The 24,765-nt window shown below is 60.6% G+C and overlaps 1 protein-coding gene across 6 annotated transcripts in view; it reads right to left on the bottom strand.

Annotated features, from left to right (window-relative positions):
* Positions 1-24,159, bottom strand: part of FBLN2 (fibulin 2) — a 68,216-nt gene extending 44,057 nt beyond the window's left edge. For 4 of the 6 annotated variants that reach the window (XM_086368952.1, XM_086368948.1, XM_086368950.1 and 1 more), the window contains exons 1-2: positions 24,092-24,159; positions 3,098-4,386 (exon numbers count right to left, since the gene is read on the bottom strand). In XM_086368952.1, the coding sequence (XP_086225078.1) occupies positions 3,098-4,331 (1,234 nt within the window). In that variant the 5' untranslated portion in view covers positions 4,332-4,386; positions 24,092-24,159. Of the gene's footprint in view, positions 1-3,097; positions 4,387-9,386; positions 9,431-24,091 lie in introns of those variants that run through there. The other 2 variants (XM_086368953.1, XM_086368951.1) reach the window with 1 other exon arrangement.
* Between the last annotated feature and the right edge of the window lie 606 nt (positions 24,160-24,765).

Here is a 24,765-nt window from a genome sequence, read left to right on the forward strand (position 1 = left end):
GCCTACGTAAGTGGTGCAAACTTCTTGTCTTGAAGTTTTATTGGTCTCCCGCGTAAACCAAGCTACTCAGCCTCTTTTCTCCACTGAATTTCCTCACTGAGCTATCCTTATTTCAGCCTCTTTTCTTCACTGAATTTTACTGAGCTATCCTCATTCTATTACTCTTTATATCCTTAATTAACATTTCATTAAGCAATTGTTTCCTGATCTTCGCCTACGCCATCTCTCCTTCGAATACCCTGGATCAGCCGGGGCTGGTCCCCGGCACCTCCCAGGCCTCTTCTCACCCCAGCCACACAGCCTCATTCCAACCCAACCTCCTCTCCACCTGCAGGGCCTCTGTACCTGCTGTGGCCTCTGCCAGACGCACTCTCTGATCCCCACTGCCACCCGGTCAAAAGCTCCTCCTGCTCAAACAGCCCTTCCTCCAGGGAGCCCTCCCTCCAGGGAGCCCTCCCTGATCTCCAGGGACGTCAGCTCCCCTGGACAGGCCCGCAGAGCACATCCGCTGCACTCCCACGACGCAGGGGTTTTCTCTTCTGCTGAACTATACGGTCCCGGCGACAAGGCCACACTGGGTGTGGGGGACATCTGGCATGCATCACAGCCCTCAGGCAGGCTGGGCACCGGAAGTGATTGTTGGGGTGAAGACGTGGAGAAATGGAGGGTGAGGTGGGCTCACCACTTCCTGCACGTGTGTCGGTGGGGAAGCAGCCCCAATTCCTCCACCGTGTACCGAGGGGGCGGCTGTGACGATTGAAAGGGCCTCTGATCTCAGAGAGCTTACGACGGTGCAAAAATAGGCCTCGAGCGTGATACGGGGTCTGCAGTTTGCATCCAGCTATCTCAACGTCAAAGCTTCTCTATTAACTGGACGTCGAGCCACTCAAACACCCCTGCCCAGCAGAATCCAGGGATGTAAAGTCCCGACGGGGGCGGGGGTGCTCCTCCTCCCACAGGGTCCCGGGGCCTGCAGGTTTCACTGGGGTCCTTTTCTGGGGAGGGGGCTGCCTCTAGCTGGGCCACCCTGACCCCAGGTTCCCGCCCTTGTGCTCAGGGGGGCGGGGTGGGGTGGTCCCCGGGTCCCTCCATCCTGCCAGCCCAGTGGTAGAAGCCCCCGAGTGACAGGAGACGTCAGAGCCCCTCTCCCCGCGGGGGAGTCAGGCATGTGGCTTCCGTCAGGTTCCATCTGGACACGCCCAGAGGCAGCCGGGAACCCTGGCAAGGCTCGGAACCCTGCCCGAGTGGGGCCTGGGGCAATGGCTGGCAACCACCTTCTCCAGGCCCGGGCTGCCACAGCAGCGTGGCCAAGGGGCATTTCTGCCCTGTGACCCACCTCTCAGCAGGTCCCATGGGCAAGCAGGACCAAGCTACCAGCTCCCCAGTTTCACCCAAGGGCCCTCCTTCCCTCGGGATCCCCCAGCCACCCCCTGCAAAAGCAGCCAGAGGGCACCGAGGCCCTGGCTGCCCCAGCGATGCGCCATCAGACCCCTGACCCCCACCCACCAGGCCTCCCCCACCGCCCCCCACGCTGTGTGCATGGTGGCGACCACAAATAATTCCGTGTGCCCATCCACGCATGCCCTCTGCCCCCACCAGACCACGAAGGGCAGAGGCTGTGCCCACTCAGTTTCACCAGCACGACCCCCGGTGCAGAGAGGCTGTTCCGTACTTGTCTGTTGTAGAAACTGAGTGGGCAGACCAAGTAACAGAGGGTGAATAATCAAAGCGAGCGTTTTTAGTTACTCAGCAGTGCTGAGCCCCTCCCCGAGCTTGAATGAGTTAGTTCATTTAATGCTCAGAACCCTCCCCGCCCCCGACGCAGGGCCTTCCCTGCGCTTATAGATGGAGAGAGTGAGGCACAAAGTGGTGCCCGCCTGAGTTACAGGTGGAGAGCTGGTAGGGGTCAGGGGTCAGGGAGAGGGGTCAGGGTGAGGAGGAGGCGGCGGCGAGATGATGGGGTGATGGGCGGCCATCAGTCCTTGTTCAGGCGGCCAGGGCCAAACTCCTGGGTCCCACTGACCCTCACCCCACCCGCCCCCCACCATCCACACCTCCCTCCCCAGAGGAGCACCGAGAAACCCAGCCCATCCTGTCTGCGCCCTCTGCTGGGCCCCTGCCAGGACAACCCTCGGATGGGATGAGGGGCACTGAGTCAGGGGCCCCTACTCCCCGGCCAACTGCAGCGGCAGCCACACCCCAAAGACCATCTGAGAAAGCCCAGGCAGAGGAAAAAACCTGGGGCGCCCGAGAACAAAGCAAGCCTCCAGGATTCCAAGGCCCACAGCCACAGAGGCCTCTGGCAGCAAGCAGAGGGGGCGGGGGGCCGTGTCTGTTTTGGAAACCCCGGAGGCTGCAGGCACAGACTCGGGAGGCAGGCCTGCGAGCCCGCCCGCTCGGGCACACGTGGCCTTCATTACGCTCCCCGCCTCCTGCAGGCCCGGGGGCCTGGGTGAGGAGGAGCCCCCGGAAGCCCGCTGCCCTGGTGGCAGCCCGCCACCTCCTGCCATGCGACCCGCTTCCACGAACCACGCCTTTCCACTCTCGACCTGGTGAGCTGAAAATCAGGAGCCCAGCTTGTGGGGGTCGAGCCACAGGTGGGGCGGGCACTCGGTGAGGGCGAGTTCTGTGCCGCCCACTGGGAGCAGGATGCAGGGAAGGAGCCGCCGGGCCAGGGGCCTGCAGTCTCAGTCTCAGCACACTGTGGACACCCGCCAAGGGCCACAGCTCTGGACAGACGGGCCCCCCGTCCCCAGGAAACCCTCCTGGACCCCGCCCAGGGGTGGCCCGCTCATAGCCCATGGACCAGGGCCAGCCGGGCCCACGCTGCCTCCCTAGGGTCCTGCAGGGCCTGCCCACAGCTGATGCCCATTGAAGGTTTTCAGAGCGAACGACCCAGGACTGGACAGGACGTGGACTCCCTGCCGTGGAGAGAGGTCTCCAGACAACAGGTTCCCAGGGCTCCCTCAGAGGGGTGGAGCTCGGCCACAGACCCCCCAACCCCCCTCCAGCTGAGCACAGACCTGGGCCAGCACCAAGACCCAAGGACGCCCTCCACTGGTCGAGCATCCCGGGAGGAACCAGAGAAGAGTCTTACCTTCGAGGCCAGCTCTCGGGACAGAGTGCACGGAGTTGGGGTCCTCCTCCTCCTCCAGCCGGGACCGGGGCCCAGCCGGCTGCTGGGGCACCTCCTGGGTAGGCGGAGCACGGGCCGTCTCCTGCTGAAGTGTGGTCAGGGCGGCATGGGCATTGGGCTCGGTGGGGGCCTCGGGGGGGCCCTGCGTGGTCTCAGTCAGGAGGATGTTGGGCATGCTGAACGTGGGAGGGGGCCCGGCGCTGCGGTGCGTGGCCTGCACGTCGGGGATGAGGTTCTCTTCCACCCCAGCCCTGGCCTCGGCCCCCTCCTCCCGGACAGGGTGGGCCGGCATCGGGCCTGCCGTGGGCCGTCTGTCCAGCCCCCGGGGGCCGCCTGCGGCCAGCTGCTCCTGGACGGCTGGCGCCTCCCTGTCTTCCTGACCATCGTCCGTCACTCTCCTGGCTTTGGCCTGCACAGGGGCCGGGGGACCCAGGGCGGCGGCTGCCGTGGGCCTGGGGAGGGCTGCCGGCCAGAGAGTGGCCTGGAGGGCCGAAGGTGGCTGACGCCCGCCTCCCAGAGCGGCCGGGCCCCCAGCGCCCGCCTGGAGCTCGCCCGCCAGGGCCTCCGCTTCGGCCACCTCCTGGTCGTAGCTGTAGGGGTCCTCATAGTGCCGCTCGGGGTCCCCATCCTCGGCGTCCGAGGTGTTCCCGGGGGCGGCGTCTCCGTGGCAGTCGGGCAGCGGGTAGCAGATGAGCTCACCGCCTGCGTCCGGGCAATGGCAGGCCCGGCAGGGCGCCAGGCGGACGGTGTGGCCGGCGGCGTACTTGCGGCCAGAGTGGACGCAGCCCACCTGGCCGCACTGCGGGCAGCTGTCGGCCGCCACCACAGCCTCGATGCAGTTGGGTGGCAGCTCTGGGCAGGGCATGAACTGGCAGCTGATCTTGCCGCCGCCCGGTGGGCAGGAGCACTCGGTGCTGCCGAAGTCCACGAAGTAGGACTGGCCGGCGGGCACGCGGCCGCGCACGAAGCCGCCCTGCAGGCAGTCGTAGTACTGGTAGCCCTCGCAGGCACAGCCCCGCTGCACACACGTGGCGCAGCAGGCCCCCGGCTCCAGCGCGTCCTCGATGCAGTTCTCCAGCGGCGGGCACTCAACGCCCGTGCAGTCCTGCCCCGGGGCTGCCGCACCGCCGGGACTCAGGGCCAGGGCCAGGGCCAGGGCCAGCCAGGCTCCCATGGGCTCCCCGAGCCGTGCCATGCCCCGCAGCCGGTCACGTGCAGCCTCCAGACGGACCGTCCTCGCCCGCAAAGCCCTGGGGGAATCGGAAAGGACAGGGGTCAGCACTGCATGGTGGGGGTGGGGGGACTCGCGTGCACGCCCGGCACACATGCCAGCACATGGGGGCACGGCTGGACAGCCTCACCGTCTCCGTTCACACACGGAACTCGCCCCACATCCCCGCACACACACTCCCACCTGCTCGGACGCTGCACAGACAGGTCACCTCGACTCTCACCTGGGTGATGTACAGGGTCGCCAGCACCCAGCTCAGGGCCACGGCCCCCGCCCTCACCCGCCTCCTGACACGTCCCCGAGTGGGACCCTCTGCCCCCAGTCCCGCAGGCACACACACACACACACGTCACACGCGTTCACTGGGCACACGGCCACAGGCACACGGGTGACGGCCAGGCAGAGGCCCCACCACAGTCCTCCAGGCAGTTATAAGCACCGTGTCACCAAGCCTCACCCGTGTGCCGGGACACGACGGGTGGTCTTGCACACACGGTCCCAGGCACGTGCACACGGCAGCACCCAGTTTATCTCCCCCCTCGAAATCCAGGTTGAGCCCCAGTCATGCGCCCACAGGCCCGGCGTGGCCAGCCGAAGGACACAGCCAGGTGGACGCGGGGCAGGAACCAGGCCCTCCCAGGTCTCACGCAGCAAACAAGCCCCCCACCACTGCGGCCCTCAGGTCCCAGGGCTCAGGAACAACCCCCAACAGACCCCCCACGACTGCAAGCTTAGCTGCAGGGCAGCCTTCTGCCAATCTCCTCAGCAAACGTTACTGTCGTTCGCAGAATCAGCCTTGCACGTTCACTGTCCTGCACACACGCACACACACGTGCGCACACATGTACACACGCCAACGCCATGCATTCATGGGGCCCTGTGAAGAGCTCCCCGCCTCTGCCCGCCCCCTCCACCCACCTCTGCCCACCCCCTGCATCCACCCTGCCAGCCCCCTCCATCCACCCTGCCAGCCCCCCTCCATCCACTCGCCTCTGCCCACCCGCCTCCATCCACCCTGCCCGCCCCCCTCCACCCACCCCTGCCCAACCCCTCCATCTAGCCGCACACTCCCCTCCCCCTACCAGTACCCTGGAAGCCGCCTGCCGCCTCCCTCCCCCGATCCCTTTCTCTGCAAAGCCAGTGTGCTCTGAGAGCAGCTGACCCCACAGCTTCCCGGCCAGCAAGGAGCAGCCTGGATTCCCTGTGGGAGCTGCCCCGACCTGCCCTCCAGGGCCCTCACGTGACCCCCGCAGCCCCTCCTCAGCCTCCTCTACATGCTCCTCGAATGTCACCTTCTCACAGGGCCTCACTCGTCCCCTCACCTCCATCCTCACAAAGGTCACTGGTCCCACGGCCCTGGGACCTGCCGTGACTCGGGGACAGGCCTGCCCCGCCCGGGGCCGCATGCTCCTGGTCAGAGACAAGGGGTCCCCCTCCACCCGCTCCCCGCCCCAGAGCTGTGCTGTCAGTCACTGCTAAAGTTCTCTGACCTAGAAACGAACACATTGAAGCCACATCGCTAGTACTTTAAGTTTGTAAATTTCACACCCAAGAAATATAAGGATAGGGACTTCACTTTACTACGTTTATAACAGAGATAAAGAGGTAACAGCCTTTAAGCTGCCCACCTCCTGGCTGAGCTGGGGAGAACACAATGAAAGAATGTGGGAGAACATGAAAGAACACAGGAGAACACGATGAGAACACGGGAGAAACGATGAGAGAACACGGGAGAAACGAGAGAACATGGGAGAACACCATGAAAGAACACAGGAGAAACGATGAGAGAACATGGGAGAACACCATGAGAGAACACGAAAGGACACAGGAGAACACGGGAGAACAACATGAGAGAACACGATGAGCGAACATGGGAGAAACGATGGGAGAAGAAGGGAGAAACGATGGGAGAACACGGGAGAACACCATGAGAGAACACGAAAGGACACAGGAGAACGCCATGAGAGAACACGGGAGAACACAGGAGAACACCAGGAGAGAACATCATGAGAACATAAGAGAACACGGGAGAACACCATGAGAGAACACGAAAGGACACAGGAGAACACCATGAGAGAACACGGGAGACACGATGAGAGAACACTATGAGAGAAACGATGAGAGAACACGAGAGAACACGATGAAGAACACCGTGAGAGAACACGAAAGGACACAGGAGAACGCCATGAGAGAACAGGAGAGAACACAGGAGAACACCATGAGAGAACACGAGAGACACGATGAGCAAACACTGGAGAAACGATGAGAGAACACGGGAGAACACCGTGAGAGAACACAGGAGAACATCATGGGAACATAAGAGAACACAGGAGAACACCATAAGAGAGCACGAGAGAACATGGGAGAAACGATGTGAGAACACGGGAGACATGATGAGAGAACATGGGAGAACACCGTGAGAGAACATGAGAGAACATCACGAGAGAACACGGGAGAAACGATGAGTGAACACGGGAAAAACGCTGAGAGAACACGGGAGGACACCATGAGAGAACACGATGAGTGAACACGGGAGAAACAATGAGCGAACACGGGAGAACACTGTGAGAGAACACGAAAAAACACAGGAGAACACCAGGAGAGAACACAGGAGAAACGTGAGAGAACACGATGAGAGAACACGGGAGAACATCATGAGAACATAAGAGAACACAGGAGAACACCATGAGAGAACACGGAAGAACACAGGAGAACGCCATGAGAGAACACGGGAGACACGATGAGAGAACACAATGAGAGAACACGGGAGAAGCGTGGGACAACGCGGGAGGACACGACGGTGGCACAAGGGCCTGGCCGGCAGGGCGGTGACGGCGCGGCGGCCACAGAGCAGCAGGAGCAGCCCGCACCCGCAGCCCGTCAGCCGGGGCTGAGGGCACAGCCCCCCAAGCCGGCGCCCTGCAGAACGCGGCTTGTTCCACCAGCGCTGTGGCCCCAGCGTGGGGAGGCGGGTGCCAGCCCACAGGGACTCCGGAGATTACTGAACGCCAGGCGGCCGTGAGGACAATGGAGACGTAAATGAATGAAAGCCAGGAAATGGGACAGGAAGAGGCCGGGGCAGGGGAGAGGCTGTGTCAGCCAGGGGAGTCGGGCAAGGCTTCTCTGAGGAAGCGACATGTGAGCGGAGGCCTGAGCCCCGGCCCTCTCAGGAGGCAAAGCACAGCAGACGCAGAGACGGCGAGTGCAAGGGGCCGGAGGCAGGACCGGGGAAGGGGAGAGGGGCTCCCCACCACCCGCAGGGTCTACCCACCATGGTGGAGCCCAGCGAGCAAGGGCCAGGGTGCTAATGGCCAATGAGCCCCAGAGCCTGGAACGATCCGACAGGATCCTCGACTTAAAGGGCTTCTCTGCTGCCGTGTTGAGAGCAGGAAGCTGGGCAAATGATGGGTGGTGGGAGAGGACGTGGCAGGGCCGGCTGACAGCCTGGGTGGGGGGTAAGGAGTCCAGGAGAAGCGGAGGTCTGGGCCCGAAAGTCGGAAGGATGGATGGAGCTGGGGCTTCCATGGAGGAGGGTCACGACGTGCTGGGGAGACTGGGCCAGGCTGAGTTTGAGAAGCCCGGGGACGGTCCAGGTGAGGACGGTAAGGATGCAGGTGAGGACAGGAGCAAGTGCGCAGTGGGGCCAGAAGCCAGGGCGTCCCTGGGCGAGGGCTGACCCCCACGGCCCACCTCAGGCGGGTAGAAGACCCCCCAGCAAGGAGGCCCAAGATCCACATGACAAACCACAGAGATGGGGAAACAAAGGCAGCCCCTCTGGGTCAGAGACAGACCAGGCTGCAGGGAGCAGAGGGAGCTCCCCGCCCCCGGAGACAAGCAAGCCGACTGGGAACCCGCACGCGAGACAGGACTGGGAGGGCACGATCTCTACACGGCTGGTTCTCGGATCCAAACACCCTGTTCCAGGGGGTGCCCACTGCTGTTCTCCCAGGGCCCCTGCCGGACAGAGCCCCCCAAATGTTTCTTCTATAGGCTTCTACAGAGGGCCCCCCCTTCCGATCTAAAAAGAGGAATCACGAGGGGAGGGGCTGAGAAAGGGTTCTTGACCTCCTGCAGCCAGAGAGTGGGGGGACACACGGAGACCCTGTGGCGGACTGCCCAGGGCCTGTGGCTGGGCCGAGGTTGGGGGGTGCCGGGCCCGAGGTAGGGGCTCATTGGGGACCACGGAGACGCAGAGGCTCCCCCAGGCTCTCCCGACACCCACAGATGAGCCAAGCTGGGTAAGGAAGGCATGCACGCTGATGATAATAAGACTACGACTGTCACAGTGCCAGCGGCCTACGTGAGCCCTGGAGCGGACACTGAGAAAGGGGCATTTGTGCGTGCAGGGCGGGCGCCAGGCTCTCCTGATCCACGGGGTCCTCCCAAGGGATCTGCAGCCCGCGGCGATGGCCAGTGATGGGCATCCTCTCGGGGCCTCATGCTCCATCACCAAGAGGCAAAAACAAGAGGCCTTTAGACAGGAAGGAAGATGGGAGATGCCTTCGGCTGGGGGCGTCCCGCCCTGTGGACCCAGGGCAGGCTCGGGGCAGCGGTGGAGAGGTGGGTTGGCCTGGGCTGACCACAGCTCTGCCAGGGAGGGGTTCTGATGCAGCCCCGGGGCCAGGGTCTCACAAGTGGGGTGTGGGCAGGGCAGGGCCGGGGCTCGCTCAGCAAGGCTGTCTTCCGAGGGTGCCCAGGGAGACATGCCTACTGTCCCACAGCCCCACATCCACAGGGCGCCCAGGGAACGGGGCGCTGATGACGCTGACCACACCTCCACTGCCCTCCCTGCCCGGCTGCGAGCTCCCCCCCAAACACAGACACACGTTCCTCCATTCAGATGACCCCCACCCCCATAAACGGACTACAGCACACCCGTCCACAGAAGCCCCGGGTTCATACTCTCTGAGCTGGCAAGGCCACCCTGGTGCCCCCCACGCGGGGCACTGACTCATCGCCACTACCAAGCCTCCACTCCTGAGCGTGGGGTCTGGCCTCATGTGACAGACAGAAACTCACAAGATAAGGGAATTCTTCCTTTCTCCAGCTCGCTGAGCCTTCTGATTCTGACAAGAACAGGCTTGCCAGAGCTGGCCAATAAAAATACAAGACAGGCAGTTACAGAGGAATTTCAGATAAACAAGGCATGATTGTTTGGTACTAAGTCAGTCCTGTGCGATATTTGGGAGATACTTATTCCATCGTTTCTCTGAAATTCCAACATAACTGGGCATCCTACATCTTTACTGGGCAACCCCAGACGAGAACAAAGTCTCAGGTTGACGCTGGTGTGGCTTCAAAACTTTAAAAATATCTGTGAGGCATCTTTCTTTTAAACCCAAGGCAGACACAGCCAAACGCTGAGGCTCTCAAGCAGCTGGGGATGACAGAAGGGAAATAAACACCAGGACCCTTGTAGACACACCAGTTACAAGCACGCGAGCAATCGGGACCACCTGGCCTGCTGGCCGCCACCTCACAGAGCAGCGCTGGCCCCAGCATCTCCCAGAAGCCTGTCCAGACCGCTGCCCGCTGCCCCCAAGTCCAAGCAGAGGGTGAGTGCCGACCAGCCACCCCACCGTCTGTCCACGGGGTGTGTTTGGAACCCACACGGTGCTTCTGAAATTAGTTGCTGTTATTAACGTTGCACTGTTACTAATTTATAGAATCGATTTAATTTTATGACACAGAAAATCAGAACATTTTACAGTCAACCTGGATTTCCAATTTCTCTAGGAAAATCTGAAGCTGGGCCTGACGGCAGGGCCTCAGTGGTCCACAGCGGGGCCACGCTCGCTGTCCATCGGCATCACGGGGCTCCCCCCGGCACCCCGTTTCTGTCTCCTGGAACCCTCCCAGGCCTCTCCTGTCTATACACAGGCAAGAGAGTCCCGGGGGGCGGGCGGGGGGCGGGGAGGGGGGGCGGTCCCTGCTACTTCCCGCCTAGAGTTCTGAACCGCCTAGTGTTCTGGGCTAGGAACTGTCTCTTCTCTAAGTGGAAGCTGGGGAATCGTGCCCACTCCAAGAAGTCCACTCCAAGGAGCCTCGAAACCTAGAGAACATATTAAAAACCAGAGATGTCACTTTGCCAACAAAGGTCTGTATAGTCAAAGTTGTGGTTTTTCCAGCAGTCAGGTACAGATGTGAGAGGTGGACCACAAAGAAGGCTGAGTGCTGAAGAAATGATGCTTTCAAACTGTGGTGTTGGAGGAGACTCTTGAGAGTCCCTTGGACTGCAAGGAGATCCAACCAGTCATTCCCAAAGGAAATTAACCATGAATATACATTGGAATTCCAGGACTGATGCTGAAGCTGAAGCTCTAATACTTTGGCCACCTGATGCAAAGAGCGACTCACTGAAAGAGACCCTGATGCTGGGAAAGATCGAGGGCATGAGGAGAAGGGGCAACAGAGGATGAGATGGCTGGATGGCATCACCGACTCGAGGGACATGAGTTTGAGCAAGCTCCAGGAGACAGTGAAGGACAGGGAAGCCTGGCGTGCTGCAGTCCATGCGGTTGCAAAGAGTCAGACACCACTGAGAGACTGAACAACAACCAAGGAGCCCGCTCCTACCCGGGCGGCCTGGAAGGTCAACGGTGTGAGAATCCGACATCCGCGCAGCCACACGAGACACACAAGCACGGGAGGGAAAGCGGGAGTGACACGCTGGTGCCTCCCAGAAGCAGAGCCTGAGATGGGTTCTGAGCACGGGAAGAAGGGTGGTTCTCCCTGGAAGAACCCTTGGGAGAAGAGAAAAGGGGACACGACGGCAACGGTGCCGTCTCGGCCGAAGTCTGACACCTGCCTGACCCCACGGGGAGCGCCCAGGGCTCACCCCCATCAGGCACGTCGGAGGGCCACCTGCTGACGATGGCGGAGGGACGCCAGCGGGAGATCACCTCCTGGGCCTGAGGCGGGGGCGGGGTGGGGAGCAACACCGGTTGGCCAAGGGTGAGTGTCTGGAGAGGGTGCCGGCGTGAGCCAGGAGCAGCAGCCTGGGCACCAGCGGGGACCACAGGCTCTGCCACACACAGACGCACACACGTGTGCGTGTGCACAGGAGCAGGTCAGGGAGCCTAATCCAAGAAACTCCCCCAAACCCAGCTTTACTTTCTATATAATTTGGGCTGGGATCACCCCAGGCTCAGAGAGGTAAGAAAGTAATGTCCTAAAATGTCGACTCAACGGACATGAGTTTGAGCAAACCCCGCAAGATGGTGAAGGACAGGGAAGCCTGGTGTGCTGCAATCCATGGCATCAGAAAGAGTCGGGCACGACTGAGCGACTGAACCACCACAACACGTGTCCTGAAAATAGTCTTTGCACACAGATGTTCACAACAGCATTATTCACACTAGCCAAAAGGGAAAAGTAACCCAGGCGTCCATCGACACAGATGGATCAACATTATACAGTTCCCTACACACAACGGAATATTATCCAGCCGTAAAAGGGAAGTGCTGACACTCGTGACCACATGGATGAACCTGGAGAACACTGCCCGGTGAAAGAGGTCAGATACACGAGCTAGGACTGAACGACCCACTTACGCGTGGTCCTTGGAGAAGTCAGCTCCACAGAGACGGAGAGCACGATGGTGCGTGCGGTGGGTGGGAGGGGCGCGGGTCTAATGGGGAAGAGGGTCGGCTTGGGAAGATGAAGGTTTTGGAGAGGATGGTGGGGACCTTTACACAACAGTGGGAATGGACTTAGCGGTACTGAGGTGTCCATTCAAAAATGGCTCAGCGGGTCAGTTTTATATGTATCTTCTACAGCCAAAAGTAATAAAATGTGTGCTGTGAGCCTAAAGTGAACAGTCAAGGAGCAGAGGGCAGAACTGCTGTGCTGAAGACCTAACAGGAAGCCAGGGCCGCCCCCGAGACCTCCCCGTTGTAGGAAGCTTCCTGGCAGCCAAGGCTAAAAGGGAAATCGGAGGATGACCCAGTGCTCCTTGTCTGATCAGAGGAAGTCATCTAATTCTCTGGGAAAAATAAACGTGCTCTTGGCACAAAGAGTCAGGAGGGATTTTAGCTGTTGATCAGGTTCGTATTAACCTTTGCTTCCTCAGCACCGACAGAACGCCCAGCACCGGCCTGAGAACTTCCAGCGTGTTGATTTTATTTAACCACGCTCGACAGATAAGGAAACGCAGGCCCACACGGGCCCACAGTGACACCAACGGTAAAAGGTGGTTCAGATATCGGAAGGCAGATCCGCCAGGCCAGGAAGCACAGCCTGGGTCCTCCACGTTGCAGACATTCATTGCCCACGTGCTACTTGCCAGTCTCCACGACAGGTATTGGGATGCGGCCACGAACAAGACCCCTGGTGGCCAAGACCTCGTGTGGCCAACATCCTGGTGGATGGAAGAGACAAATACCACATAAGAAGGGAACAAGGAGCTTCTGAGGGATTACCCTGGCAAGATGGGGCCGCACAGGCCTCCCCAAGAAGGTGACACTTGGGCTGAGAGTCTCCTGGCACAAGTGCAGTGGCCGCGCTAAGATGTGGGAGAAGCCAGCCAGGAGGCGGTAACAGCACGTGCAAAGGCCCTGTGGCATGAACCGGCTACACTCCCTGTGGCCGGCACGCAGGGAGACAAAGAACAACAGGAGAAGAGCTGACGGGAACAGCAAGATGGAAAAGAGGCGGGGGTGTGAAAATTAAGGAAGAAGAGAAGGTCAGAAGGAGACCAGTCAGTCACCCATGCCCAGGGCCCCCGGGAAAGTGGCAAAGTGTCTTGGTGGACACTATTCCAACAGGGTGGCGGGAGGCATCACCGGGTCCCAGCACGTTAGGAAGTCATCAGGAAGCCGGAGGAAGATTCCAGCCACAGGAAGCAGGGAGCCGGCTCAAACTCTGTCATCGTCAAAGAGGGAGAGCAGGCACAGGGGGCAGGGCTAGACAGCCACGCCACTGAGCTGGTGGGTACCTGGGTGCGGTGGGGGCGGGGATGGGCGAAGGACCATGGAAGGAAGGTGCGTCCTCCGGGGTCAGAGGCCGTGGTGGTCACAGGAGCGCCTCTTCATTGGTATGCTGACTTTCATGGACTTTCGGGTATGTTTTGGTATGCGTGTTTTTTCACAAGGGAAGAGAGTTTTAAAAGAAAAGAGCCTATTATAATAGTCCAGAAAAAGGAAACAAGAGAGCTGTTGGCAGAAAAAATGGACAGGAGTGGACAGATACGAAAAATCGTCACAAATCACCCAAAGAAAAGTGATTAGGCCTGGCTTCCACCTTTAAAGGCCGATATTCCTTCCCTTTCTCATGGAAAGACATCTCAGTAATCAATGCCGTCATCTGCAAAAAGACAGGGCTGGCCAGGGGACAGCGGGCATGGCTGAGGGCACAGGGGACTAGCCTGGGACCCCCAAGGCAGACGGGGACTGGAGGGAGAGTGCAGGGGACCCCGGGTCTCGGGCCAACCTGAGGTGCAAAGTACTGACCGCAGTGGGGCCCAGGTGGAAGGCACAGAGGGTGTTGGGGCCCATGTGCTCACACTCATGGCCCTGGAGACCCTCCACGGGCGAGCCTGTGAAAACCGGGAAGACCATCCTTCCAGTTTAACAGCCAGACTTCTTCCCCTCCCTTCCCTCTCTTTGCTCATAAAGAGAAACAAACAAACAAAAAAAAGTAAGTAAAATGATTAAAATCTCCTTAAATCCAGAGTGAGAGTTGAGCCTTCATATATAATCACTAATCTTATTACCAACATAAGCAGGTGAAAAATTACAAAGATGAACACCCAAGACTCACAGTCAACCCTCGAGAAAAGAAAATGCTGCTTCTGGCACAGGACGGAGCTGATATTTTCCTTCCCCAGGAGTCAAGACTCTGGAGAGAGGAAACACACTGGGCGGAGCGGTGAGCAATGGCCCTGCCCGGGCCAAGGCTGAGCTCATCACCCTCCCCACCTGCGTCCCCACACCCTCCACCCGGTCCCAGGCAGACAGACAGGCATCCAGCTTGCCCGCGGTCCTACCCGCCGAGGACCTCTCGCCTGACTGCCTCCCAGTTGCTAGAACTTCTGATGGTTCTCTACCACCCCCAATCTCTTGGTTAATGCACCCATCTCCACCACAAAAGGAAAATGTGAGCATTCCCTGGACATGGCACGGCTTCTCATTCGCCCATCGCACACTCACCCTCCTTCCAAGAAGGGCCCCTGCATTTCATTCTGGGGTCCACACCACTCAATCGCCATGCCATCCGTGCTTCTCATTCCTCTCGCAACAGTGCCTAGCCCAGCGATGGACACCAGGCCGACCTGAGCCCGTGAGGCCCAATTCAGGGCCTGTTGCCCTGTTTGCCCTGGGCAAACAGCCTCTCTTGTTCCCACTGTATTAGATGTGAGCTGATTTAACAATGAGGGTCCCTGAAGCCATCGTGTTGTCAGGTGGAGACTGTCTGAGGCTGGAGTCAATTCAAAAACAAACAAAAAAACAAAGGCAAAGCCAAGATATAGGAAAAGAGCGATGGAGTCACAGCGACAGCTGTCGAGTACCTGGATCCAGCCAGACCTGAAGCTAACAGATAAGCTGAGCTCTGCCAGTCATGAACCCATCTTGCTTATGCTTTCCATCACTTGCAACCCAAAGTCTTAACAGATATATGGGCTTATATAAAAAAAAAACTGATGCCTATCATTTTAGGGGTCTCAGAGACTCTCTGGGATTCATGGAACCAGGGTTGAATACCCCTGGCCCAAGGATAAAGTGAAAACTCCTAGGGTTAGCTTTCAAAGTCCTTCACCATCCAACTCCCACCTATCTTTCCTACTCCATTTCTCTGAGTTGCCCTCCACATACGTAATTCCTGCTAAATTCTAAGGCTCTGGTTTACAGCCGCTCATTTTGGCTAATATCGTTATCCCAAACAAGAGTGCCCTCCCTCCTGATTCTCTGCACACCCAAATCTAAGGCCAAGACCCAAGGGCCGGTGGACGGATGAATGGATGGGTGGATGAAGGCACAGATGAAAGCATGAATCACTGGACGGGTGAGTGGGTGGGCACCAGAGGGAAGGTGGATGAGAAGGTGGACTAGCAGATGGGTACATGAATTGGCACGTGGATGGACAATGATGAAGAGATGGACGGGTGTCTGACGGATGGCGGTCCGATCAGGGATGATGGGTGAATGAATGGCAGATGGAAGACAGATGGATGTGAAGATGGATTGGTGGATGGAGGAGTAACCAGCCCGTGGATAAATGTCTGGTGGATGGGCAGGCGGGTGGGTGGAAAGATGGGTGAGGAGATGCAGGCAGCGTGGACGGGAGGGTGGGTTAGCAGCGGGGGCAGCAGCACGGGGCCGAAGGGCTGAAGGACAACGGGCTGGCTGGGCAGGAAGTGGGTCAGCAGACAAGCGGATGCTCGGATGGCGGGTGGGCCAGCAGACCGTGAGCAAGTGAGGGGAGCTCTCGCTCCACCAGTGCTCCTCCCAGCCTCCCTGGAAAACCCAGAACAAGGCCCGCAGCTCCCCCACAGGCCAGCGTCTCAGGGGAGTCCTGCATTGCGGTGAACAGCGTGCAAAGCGCGGGGCGGGTGTCAGACTGGCTCACATTCACAGCCCAGCGGAGCCCCCTCCTGCCGTCTGAGAGGCTCCACCTCTGAGCTTCCTTTTCCCCGTCTCCATCCAGTGAGGAGAACATGCTGCCCTTGCAGGGCGCCGTGGGATGAAATCGAAACGTAGCTGCAGCGGCCAGCCCAAGACCTGGTCCAATCGAGCTGACGATAGTTCCCACTCTATTAAAAATTGTTCCAGCGCCTAGAATAAGAACGGGGCCTCCTCCTCCCGTTTTATGAGACTAGGGAAAGTCCTGATACCAAAAGCAGACGTGGACACGACAAGAGTGAGGTACCAGCCAGCCTCACTTATGAATCGAGCTGCCAAGCCCTAAGTAAAATATCAGAAAGTTGAATCGAGCAGCACATTACAGGGGTAATAATACATCGTGTCCAAACAGGGCTTACCTCAGGAATGCAAGCGCCGTACAACACTGAAAAATCAAGGCAATTCCCTAAAAGACAAATTCGATGTGAGCCTTTCAATAGATGCTACTCAGTAAGCTTCAACATTTTGTGATTAAAAGCCCTGAGACGTCAGTTGCTCCTGGTACAGTGGACCATCCACTCGGTCCTTATTGGAGGGGCTCCCTCCCTGACAGACATAGAGAATGGGTTCACCCATCACCCACCCCCCCACCACCACACATACGCAGAATAAACTGGCCTTTACAGGGATTTAATTCCTCTCCTGCATGTGTGTATGCTGTTATATGTGACTCTATGTGACCGCATGGACTGTAGCCCTCCAGGCTCCTCCATCCATGGGATTCTCCAGACAAGAATACTGGAGGGGGTTACCATGCCCTCCTCCAGGGGATCTTCCCAACCCAGGGACTGAACCCACGTCTCCTGTGTCTCCTGCATTGCAGGTGGACTCTTTAGCCACTGAGCCACCTGGGAAGCCCAACGTCTCTCTCCTGAAAGGGACACAAAGGTAGGAGATCAACTCTGGGGTCCACCGTTCCTTCAGAGCCTCCCAAACCAGGCACCTGCCCTTCTCCAGCCCCTGAACTCCAGGGGTCCATGCACACCGAGAAACTGCTGGAGGAGGAGAGGGGAGTCCCCGAGCGGGGCCGGGACCTGGTTCTTTCCCTACCTCTCTACCTACCACGCAGACCGCCTCTGGCTTCCTGTTTTCCTTCTCCATCGGAAGCAACATGCGTTTTCAAGGGAAGCTGAAAGACCAAGGGTCCCTCCACAAGAGACGCATGTCCATTACCTGCCGGTCCGTGTGAGCAGGAGTGCTGGGGCAGAGGGGGGTGAGGTAAGTGCATCTGGGTGCACGTGAAGTCTAAGTGAGTACGCGTATGGGCAGGTGTGTGCCCCGAGGCACGTTTAAGCATGTAGGAGTACGTGTGCGTGAGTGTGAGCCTGTGCACGCCTGCCCCACTGGGTTCCCAGCTGCGCTGATGTGACCAGGTGTCAGCGCCCATCACACCCCGCGTCCTGTCCGAGCTCAGCGCGGGCAGCTCTGCCCACATCCCTGCGCTCCGGGCTCCCGTGGTGCCCTGGGCAGGCTGGTTCTGCTGCCACCTCCCCTCTGCCAGACAGGCCAGATGCCCACGGGGCCAAGGCCGGCAGGTCGCCTCCCCGTGCTGGGAGCTGACATCTGGCGCACATGGGCCGGAGGCGGGGACCCAGCTCTCCTGCTCAGCCCTGATGCTTCTGGTGGGTGGGAGAGTGGGGATGGGTGGCTGGATTCACTCGCCTGGCCCCAGCACAAGACCGGCACAGGATACGAGATGCATCCTCAACGTGACTGTCGGCTGCGCTCATCCCAGAAGGGCCTTCAGCAACGGGGAAAAACTCACGTGACGTCACCCGGCAAGTCACTGGCCAAGCTGGAGGTGGTGGTCCCACCGTAACCACCGCCGGCGTGTGTCCACCCTTCATACAGAAGCCCCGTCTCCTGGGTCCTCCTTTGAGCCTCACGGAGGCCAGGGAGGGACTCTGGGATCGGGGATGGGGGCAGGGAGACAGACAGAGACATGGAGACACAGAGGGAAGCAGCAGCAGGCAGACAGACAAACAGACAGACAGATAAGGATGGGCAGGAGGTGTGATGAAGCGGATGGGCAGGGGGCCGGTCCCGCAGACCCGGGCTCCTGGACCACCCTCCGAAGCATCAGCGTCCGGAAGGCAGTGCAGCCAGGGAGGCTCTGTGACCATCTGGGGCCTCTGCCAGGCCAGCACCCCCATTTATTTGCATGGCCCTGAAATTTAGAAACTTCTTACGGCTGTCCCCAAAGGGCCCCCAAGGCCGTCAGTCAACTCTGCTGGAGCAGAGATGGGCAACAAGTGGGATCAAGCCCTGGACCCTGGAGGTCAGGGTTCAAATGTGAGCCCAGCTCCCCCCAGGCTGTGGGCGGCTCAGAGGATGTGACCCCAGAGCAGACACGCTCCTGTCTGCTCGTGAGCCCAATCACAACAGCCTCCGGGCGACACGGGCTGACTCCAGAGGAGATGTAAAGACCGCAGCTCGGCACCAGGCAAACCAGGCATTCAATAAAGGACCTGCCTCAGCTCCTCTCAATCTCATGGCCCCTCAGGTCTGCCCAGTGCCCTGGGCCCTCTGCCAGGCACACCCATGGCCTGAGCAAACTCCTATTCATCCCTAAAGACCCAGCTCAGTATGCCCCCTGCCAGTCAATCTTTCCTGGGCGTTCACAGCTGCCTTTTTTGCCCTCCCTGTGCCCTGTGTGTGGAGTCCCAACCATTTGGAGTAAGGAAGGCCGGGCTGGAGGTCAGGACTCCACAGCCTCACTCTGAATCTCCAACTCCCCATTTTCCAGGCCCAGGCAGGTGCACGGGCACCCTGGCCTGGCGGAGTCCTCATCCCACCGTCACCCAGCACCTTGGACCCCTCTTCTCACACTTCAGACCATTCCTGGGCTCCAAGTGACAGCAGAGCCAGGAGGGCTGGCCCCAGTTTGCAGATGAGGAAGAAACTGAGGCCCTAGGAGGTGAGATGGCCTGAGGCCAGCAGAGTCTGCTCGAAGGCAAAAGCCTCCAGGGCCGCAGGAGGTCGCCCACTCCTGGGCACACGGGGGCTGGTGGCCCTACCCTCTTGGCCACACAGAGGCTCTTGATGCTCCCCGCCAACTACGCCCCCCTGGCAGACAGGCACAGCACTTCCTCACTGCCGCTGACCCAGGCAGGGCTGCCCTGGCCGCCCATATTACAGCACACGTACCCCCCACCGAAAAGCCAGGCTCCCCACCCTGGAGGAAGGAAATGACCTTTCTCCAAACCAGCACTTTCTTTGCTATAATCTCCATATATGAGAAGACTGGCATTTTTGCAATGCTTCCAGATTCCAACAATGCTGAGGACAATGGTGCGAAATGACGAACGACTTGACCCACAGGGGCCCCGGGAAGGGACCAGCCCGAAGGAAAGGGATTAGTGGCTCCTGCGTGCCACGGTACCCCGAACCCAGGGCAGGACCCAAGGTGGACAGACCTGGCCCCCGCGCAGCCCTGGTCCTCACATGCTGTGTGACTGCAGCCAGCCTCCCACCTACGCTGAGCCTGGTTCCCTGCCCTGTCACCTGCCCAGGCCTCCCGCTGGCCGGCGGACCCTCGCCCCTCCGCTCAGAAACGCCCGAGGCTGCCCACCCGCTACCCTCTGAGCGGGACTTAAGGTCCTCCCTGTCTGGTCCAGGACGTGAGGCCAGCCTCACAGCCCGCCTCGCCTCCCACTCACCCGAGAGGAACCAGTGTTCTGCTCACCCCTCAACGTTCACATTACAGAGAAAGTATCGCCCCCTCCAGGAAGCCCTCCCTGACCACGCCCAAACTCCCAGAGGCTCCGTGCTCTCCCGTAGAACCACTCTGACAGAAGCATTTCAGAACTGCCTAAATGGGTCCCTGGGGCCCTCAGGATGGCTACTGGAGGGACCCTGGGTTGGCCCACACCAGAGGCTGTCCTGAGTGCTGGGTGTGAGGGGGGGACTCAAGGTCCCTCACACGGAAGGAACCCCAAGGCCAGCCAGCCTCTCCCGGCTGCTCCCACACAATCCCCACCCTGGATTCCCAACCTTCCCGGAGGCAGGCTGTAACCCCACTCCCAGAAGCCAGGGGTCCCTGAAAATCCCAATCAGATCGGCCTGCGCTCATCTGATTTCTCATCACACCCAGGGTAAAACTGCAAGTCCCCCTGTATCCCCAGATCTGACCACCCCCTTGCTCACGGGGGTCCTTCCTCCAGCTGTTCTGGGTTATAGTCCCTGCTGTGCCCCCTTCCCCGAACTCCACTGGCCTCCGCTGACGTCCCCCCTACAGCAGCCCCACCCCCACCCCAGTTCCCGGCCAGCTTCACCTGCTCTGCAGCCCAGGTGCACCCGGCCGCCTCGGGACTTCACAGTGAGCATCCGTCTGTCTCCCTGAGACAGCGAGCTCTCTGGGGGGCAGAGGAGCTGGTCCTGGCACTGCTTTCCCCAAGGACAGCGACCAGCACCCACTGGGCATCACTCCCTTCCTCCTTCCAACAACCCTAAGAGATGGGTTGTGACGCCATTTGACAGAGGGGGTCCTGTCCCAAAGAAAGCATGGCCTGTGACCAGCAGAGGTGGGATCTGAGCCTTGAGGGTCGCCAAGGCGGGGACTTCCTTGCGCCCAGCAGGCCCCCGTGGTCTGGACCTGTCGCTAAGCTCCAGCCCACTGGCAGGCGGACTGCGGAGGCAGGCTGAGGATGGGCGCCAGTGCCATGGTGCCCACCCCAGGAAGAGCCAGCAGTCAAACCTGGAGAAGGAAACTCCCACAGGAAAAGGGGCAGAGAAAAGGGCGGCATTTTTTCTTTTGTCCAGTTGCCAAACTTTGCAAAACGTGACTTTGCTCGCATCTAATTTTCATCACAGTGGAAACCTTTGTATACCGTGCCAGGAAGAAGTCAGTCTGTTCGGTAGAGCAAGGAACTTAGAAACCGTCCTTAAACACTGCACTTAAAACTCACAAATGAATACTCACCCACCAACCGCTCAGCTGCGTCTGACTCTAATGTAATGCTTAAACAGCGAACACAGTGGTGTGGCTCAAAATCCAAAAATATAAGGCTGGCAGTGGCAGTGCCACCTGATCTCACACCCTGGCCCCCACCTGCACCCGCCCTCCAGGCAAAGCGCAGGTAACCACTGCAACTCATCCCAGGGCTTCCTCCCAGCGCTTGCCTACGAGCATATAAGCAAATGCAGGTTCACAGCTCTCACTTGGCACGAGACACACTGTATTTTACACACCGTTCAGCACCTTCTTCTCTTCTCTCGACGGACCTCGAGGATCAGCGCCTCCTTTCTACAGCTGCATAGTACTCCGTTGGAGGTTGCACCAACGCCTATTTCTCTAGCATGCATCACCCTGGATCTCAAAGGTCTGTTGATGGCCCTGTCTCCTCACCTCCCCTGTAGGTTCTCAAGGGGGATACCTGCCCTCGGGCCCAGGCCCAGAGAGGGCCTCCCTACTCCTGCCAGCACCCTCTTGGTGGGGGCACACAGCCCTCAGGTTGCACCGCCAGGGAGGCTGTCTTAAAATGGCAATTAGAGCTCGTGGCTCCCTGGATAAACACTTCTCCGCAGCTTTCCAACTCCCTGCCCTGCCCCTCCTCCCCTCCCCTACCAGCTCCAGCCTCCTCCCTTTCAGTCCCTCGTCCCTCGAACACGCCAAGGCTCACACACAGCACGCCAGGGTCCCACCAAAAGCCATTTGCACCAGCTGCGCCCTCAGCCAGCACGCTCCCATAGCAGCTCAGAGATCCCCTCCTCCGAGGACCCTGTCCTCCCAGCTGGGTTGGGCTGCCCTGTTGGCTTCAGTGCCTTTACAGCAACTACACCTGCCTGAAGTCAACCTAATTCAATTCTCTGTTGCTTCAGTCACCCTACCTGGCAGGCTGGAACTACATCCCAGGACCAGGCCTTCAGTTTAGGGGGGGCAGGTGGTGAGAGGTGGGACATCAGGGTTCAAGAAGCCAGAGGGGAGAGATAGCCAGACACTTCCTGGGCAGCGGGCCCCAGGCTCCCCTCCTCAACACCCCATTTCAGGACCGTGAGCCCTGGAAAGCCATCAGACAGAACCCACTTTACAGAAGAGAAGACACAGGGTCACGGAAGGGCGGAACAGGCCCTTGGCACCCTCTTCCATAGCAGGAACGAAAGCCTCAGGAGGTACAGGGACGAGGCCAGGGGCTGAGTCCACCCCCCAAGTCCCGCGTGCCGCCCACAGGGCCGGTCCTCAGTCAGTCAGTCAGCAAACTTCCAGGGAGCCATCCACCACAGGCACAGTCAGCTGGCATGAGTTCGGCCACATCCATGCGGCAGAAAGAGAGCAGAGAGTCACAGCAACCAGGCCTTAAGGCAGCCACCGCCCCGCCCCACGCCACCCAGCTAGAGGCCGCCAAGAAGTGGGAGCTGGGAGCCTGTCCCCCGGCCTGAGCCCCGCCCTGCAGAGAGCACCTCCTCCTCCAAGGCCGGCCAGGGGTGGGGAAGGGAAGTGCTCCCTGCTCCCCGCCACGGCAGACACAGAATTCTGATGCCCAACAGGACAACCAAGGTCCTCCGGAGGCCCTGCAGCCTTGGGGAACTCGGAGTCTGCAGCCTGGTGGTCCTGGAGTCAGAGTGACTGCAAGGCCATGGCAGGAAGAGTGTCCACCAGCCCAGGCCCACTTGGGGTGGCCGCTGCTGCTGCAAGAACATCCCAGTTTATACAGCAGGTCTGGAGGGAGCCGCAAATGTGAAAGCGGCCAGCTGGGGACTACAGCCAAGTGGGCCCCGGCCCCGACCCCAGGGGCGGCAGGCAAGCCAAACTACTCAAGGGCACCAACCCCCGGCGACATGGGTCCCAAGCCGCCGGAACCCTGCGATTTCTCACAAGACAGAAATCCGGACTTTTCTGTGAAGCTCACCGATCTGTAAATGCTGACAGCTAATTAAATTTTTAAAAAGAATACTAACGTGCTGAGAGCCAAACCAAACAGGCAGGGCCAGGCTCGGTGGGGGCTGGCAAGTCCGCGTCTCCCAAGTAAGAGCCTCTGACTCCATCCACGCCCTGCCCACTGCCCTTCCCAAGGCTCTGGATCTGGTCGGGGGTCGGGGCGGTGGGCAGTCGATCCAGCAGTAGTTCCCAGGTCCTCCCTTCCTCCTGGGGGGGGCGGCGGGGAGGGGGATCTTCAGCCCTGTTTGCACGTGGGGATGGGGATACTCAGAGTCCCAACCACTCAGCCACAGACTCAGGCCAGGCCCAGGCACCAGGTGACCCCAGAAGGGCCCTGCAGCCGCACCGTGATCCGAGGGGCTCGGGGTGATGGCCAGCACCCAAACGTTCTTTCCATTTTTCCATTTCTGGCCGGTCACGGTGACACCTGCTGGCTCAGGCCAGCTTTGGACCAGCCCAAGTGGTGGGCACACACTGAGGTGGGAATGAGACCCTGTGACCGCAAAGGGCAAGAGGGCACCCCTGCCTGGAGAGTGGGCAGGAGAGGATACAGGGAGGGGGTGTGTGGGGGTGGGAGTGAAGGGGGGGGGTTGGCAGGGCCAGTCACCCCGGCCTGTGCTCCCAGGAGCCACCCAGGCTCCCCAACAAGGGACAAAGCCTCTGGGGGCTTGCCTGGGCCCCCACCGGGGTCAGGAGGGCATGAAGCGGGGTGCCCACGGGGGTGGGGGGGCCGGGGTCCCCCAACGAGGAAGCTATTGGCCTCTGCAGGCATTCATGGTGTGTGTGTGGGAGGGGGGTCTGCTCACCACCGCAGGTATGCGTGTGACACACGGGAGAGGCGTGTGGGACAGACACGTGTGTGGCACACCCGCGTGCACGGCGGCGAGGCACACGCGCTTCACAGGCAGCGGGGTGGAGGCAGGCGTGCGTGTCTGGGGCCGCCCGTGTGCAAGGCACGTGTGGGTGAAACCTGTGCGCGCACAAGAGACGTGAGAGAGCGGAGTGTGAGGGGCCGGGCGTGCGCAGGGGGTCCGGGGTGGGCGTGCGCGGGAGCAGGAGAACTTGGGCCGCCCGCGGTAGGGGGACGCGCGGGGGAGGAGAGCGGTACCAACCGACCAGGGCCCGGTTCCCTCCGGGGACGGGGGCCGGGGGCCGGACTAGGCGGGGGAGCGCCGCAGAGGGGGAGCCGGGGGGCCCGGGGGCGCGGGCCGGGGTCCGCGTGCACTCACCGCGCTGCGCTCCGTTCGCCCGGCCGCCGGCGCGTCCACCCGTCCGTCCGTCCAGCCGTCGGCGCGTCGAGAGCTCGGGGAGCCCGGCGGCGGCGCGGGGCGGGCCGGGGGGCGGGCCTGGGGCGGGCCGAGCGGGCGCCGGGCCCCCGGGCCGCCCTGCCCCCTCCGCCTCCGGGGCGGGGTCTCGGCCGCGGCCGGGGAGGGGGCCGAGCGCGCGCCGCCGCTCCCCGCCCCGCCGCGCCCCCGGGGCCGGACGTGGCCGCGCCGCGCGTGCGCCTCGAGCCCCGAGCGCCCTGGGCGCGCCCCTTCGCCGACCCGTTTTGGCGCAGAGTCCTCGCCCTGGCCCTGCCGCCCACAGGGGCTTTGGCCCGGCCGCCTCGGCCAGCTGGGCCTCAGTGTCCCCGCCGGGAAGATGGGCGGGCCTCCCCGAGCATGTTGAGAGGGCCCGAGGGGCCTGGCCGCCTCTCACCCGCTCGCTCCCCGTCTGGGGGTCTCCCACACCACCCCTGGCCTGCTGGCACCAGGTCCCAGCCCCCAGCCTAGGCTTGTCCTTTTCCCCAGCCCACACAGCTGCCTGTGGCCACTGTGTGACCTCAGCCAAGGCCCTTGACCTCTCTGAGCCCAGGCTCCTCATCTCTTGAGCAGCCATATCCTGGGCTGTTGGTGGGGAGCCA

This window comes from Bos grunniens, chromosome 22 (genome assembly GCF_055505025.1).
Source record: "Bos grunniens cultivar Pamir isolate PY7600 chromosome 22, Bosgru_T2T1.0, whole genome shotgun sequence".
NCBI classification, from domain to species: Eukaryota; Metazoa; Chordata; class Mammalia; order Artiodactyla; family Bovidae; genus Bos; species Bos grunniens.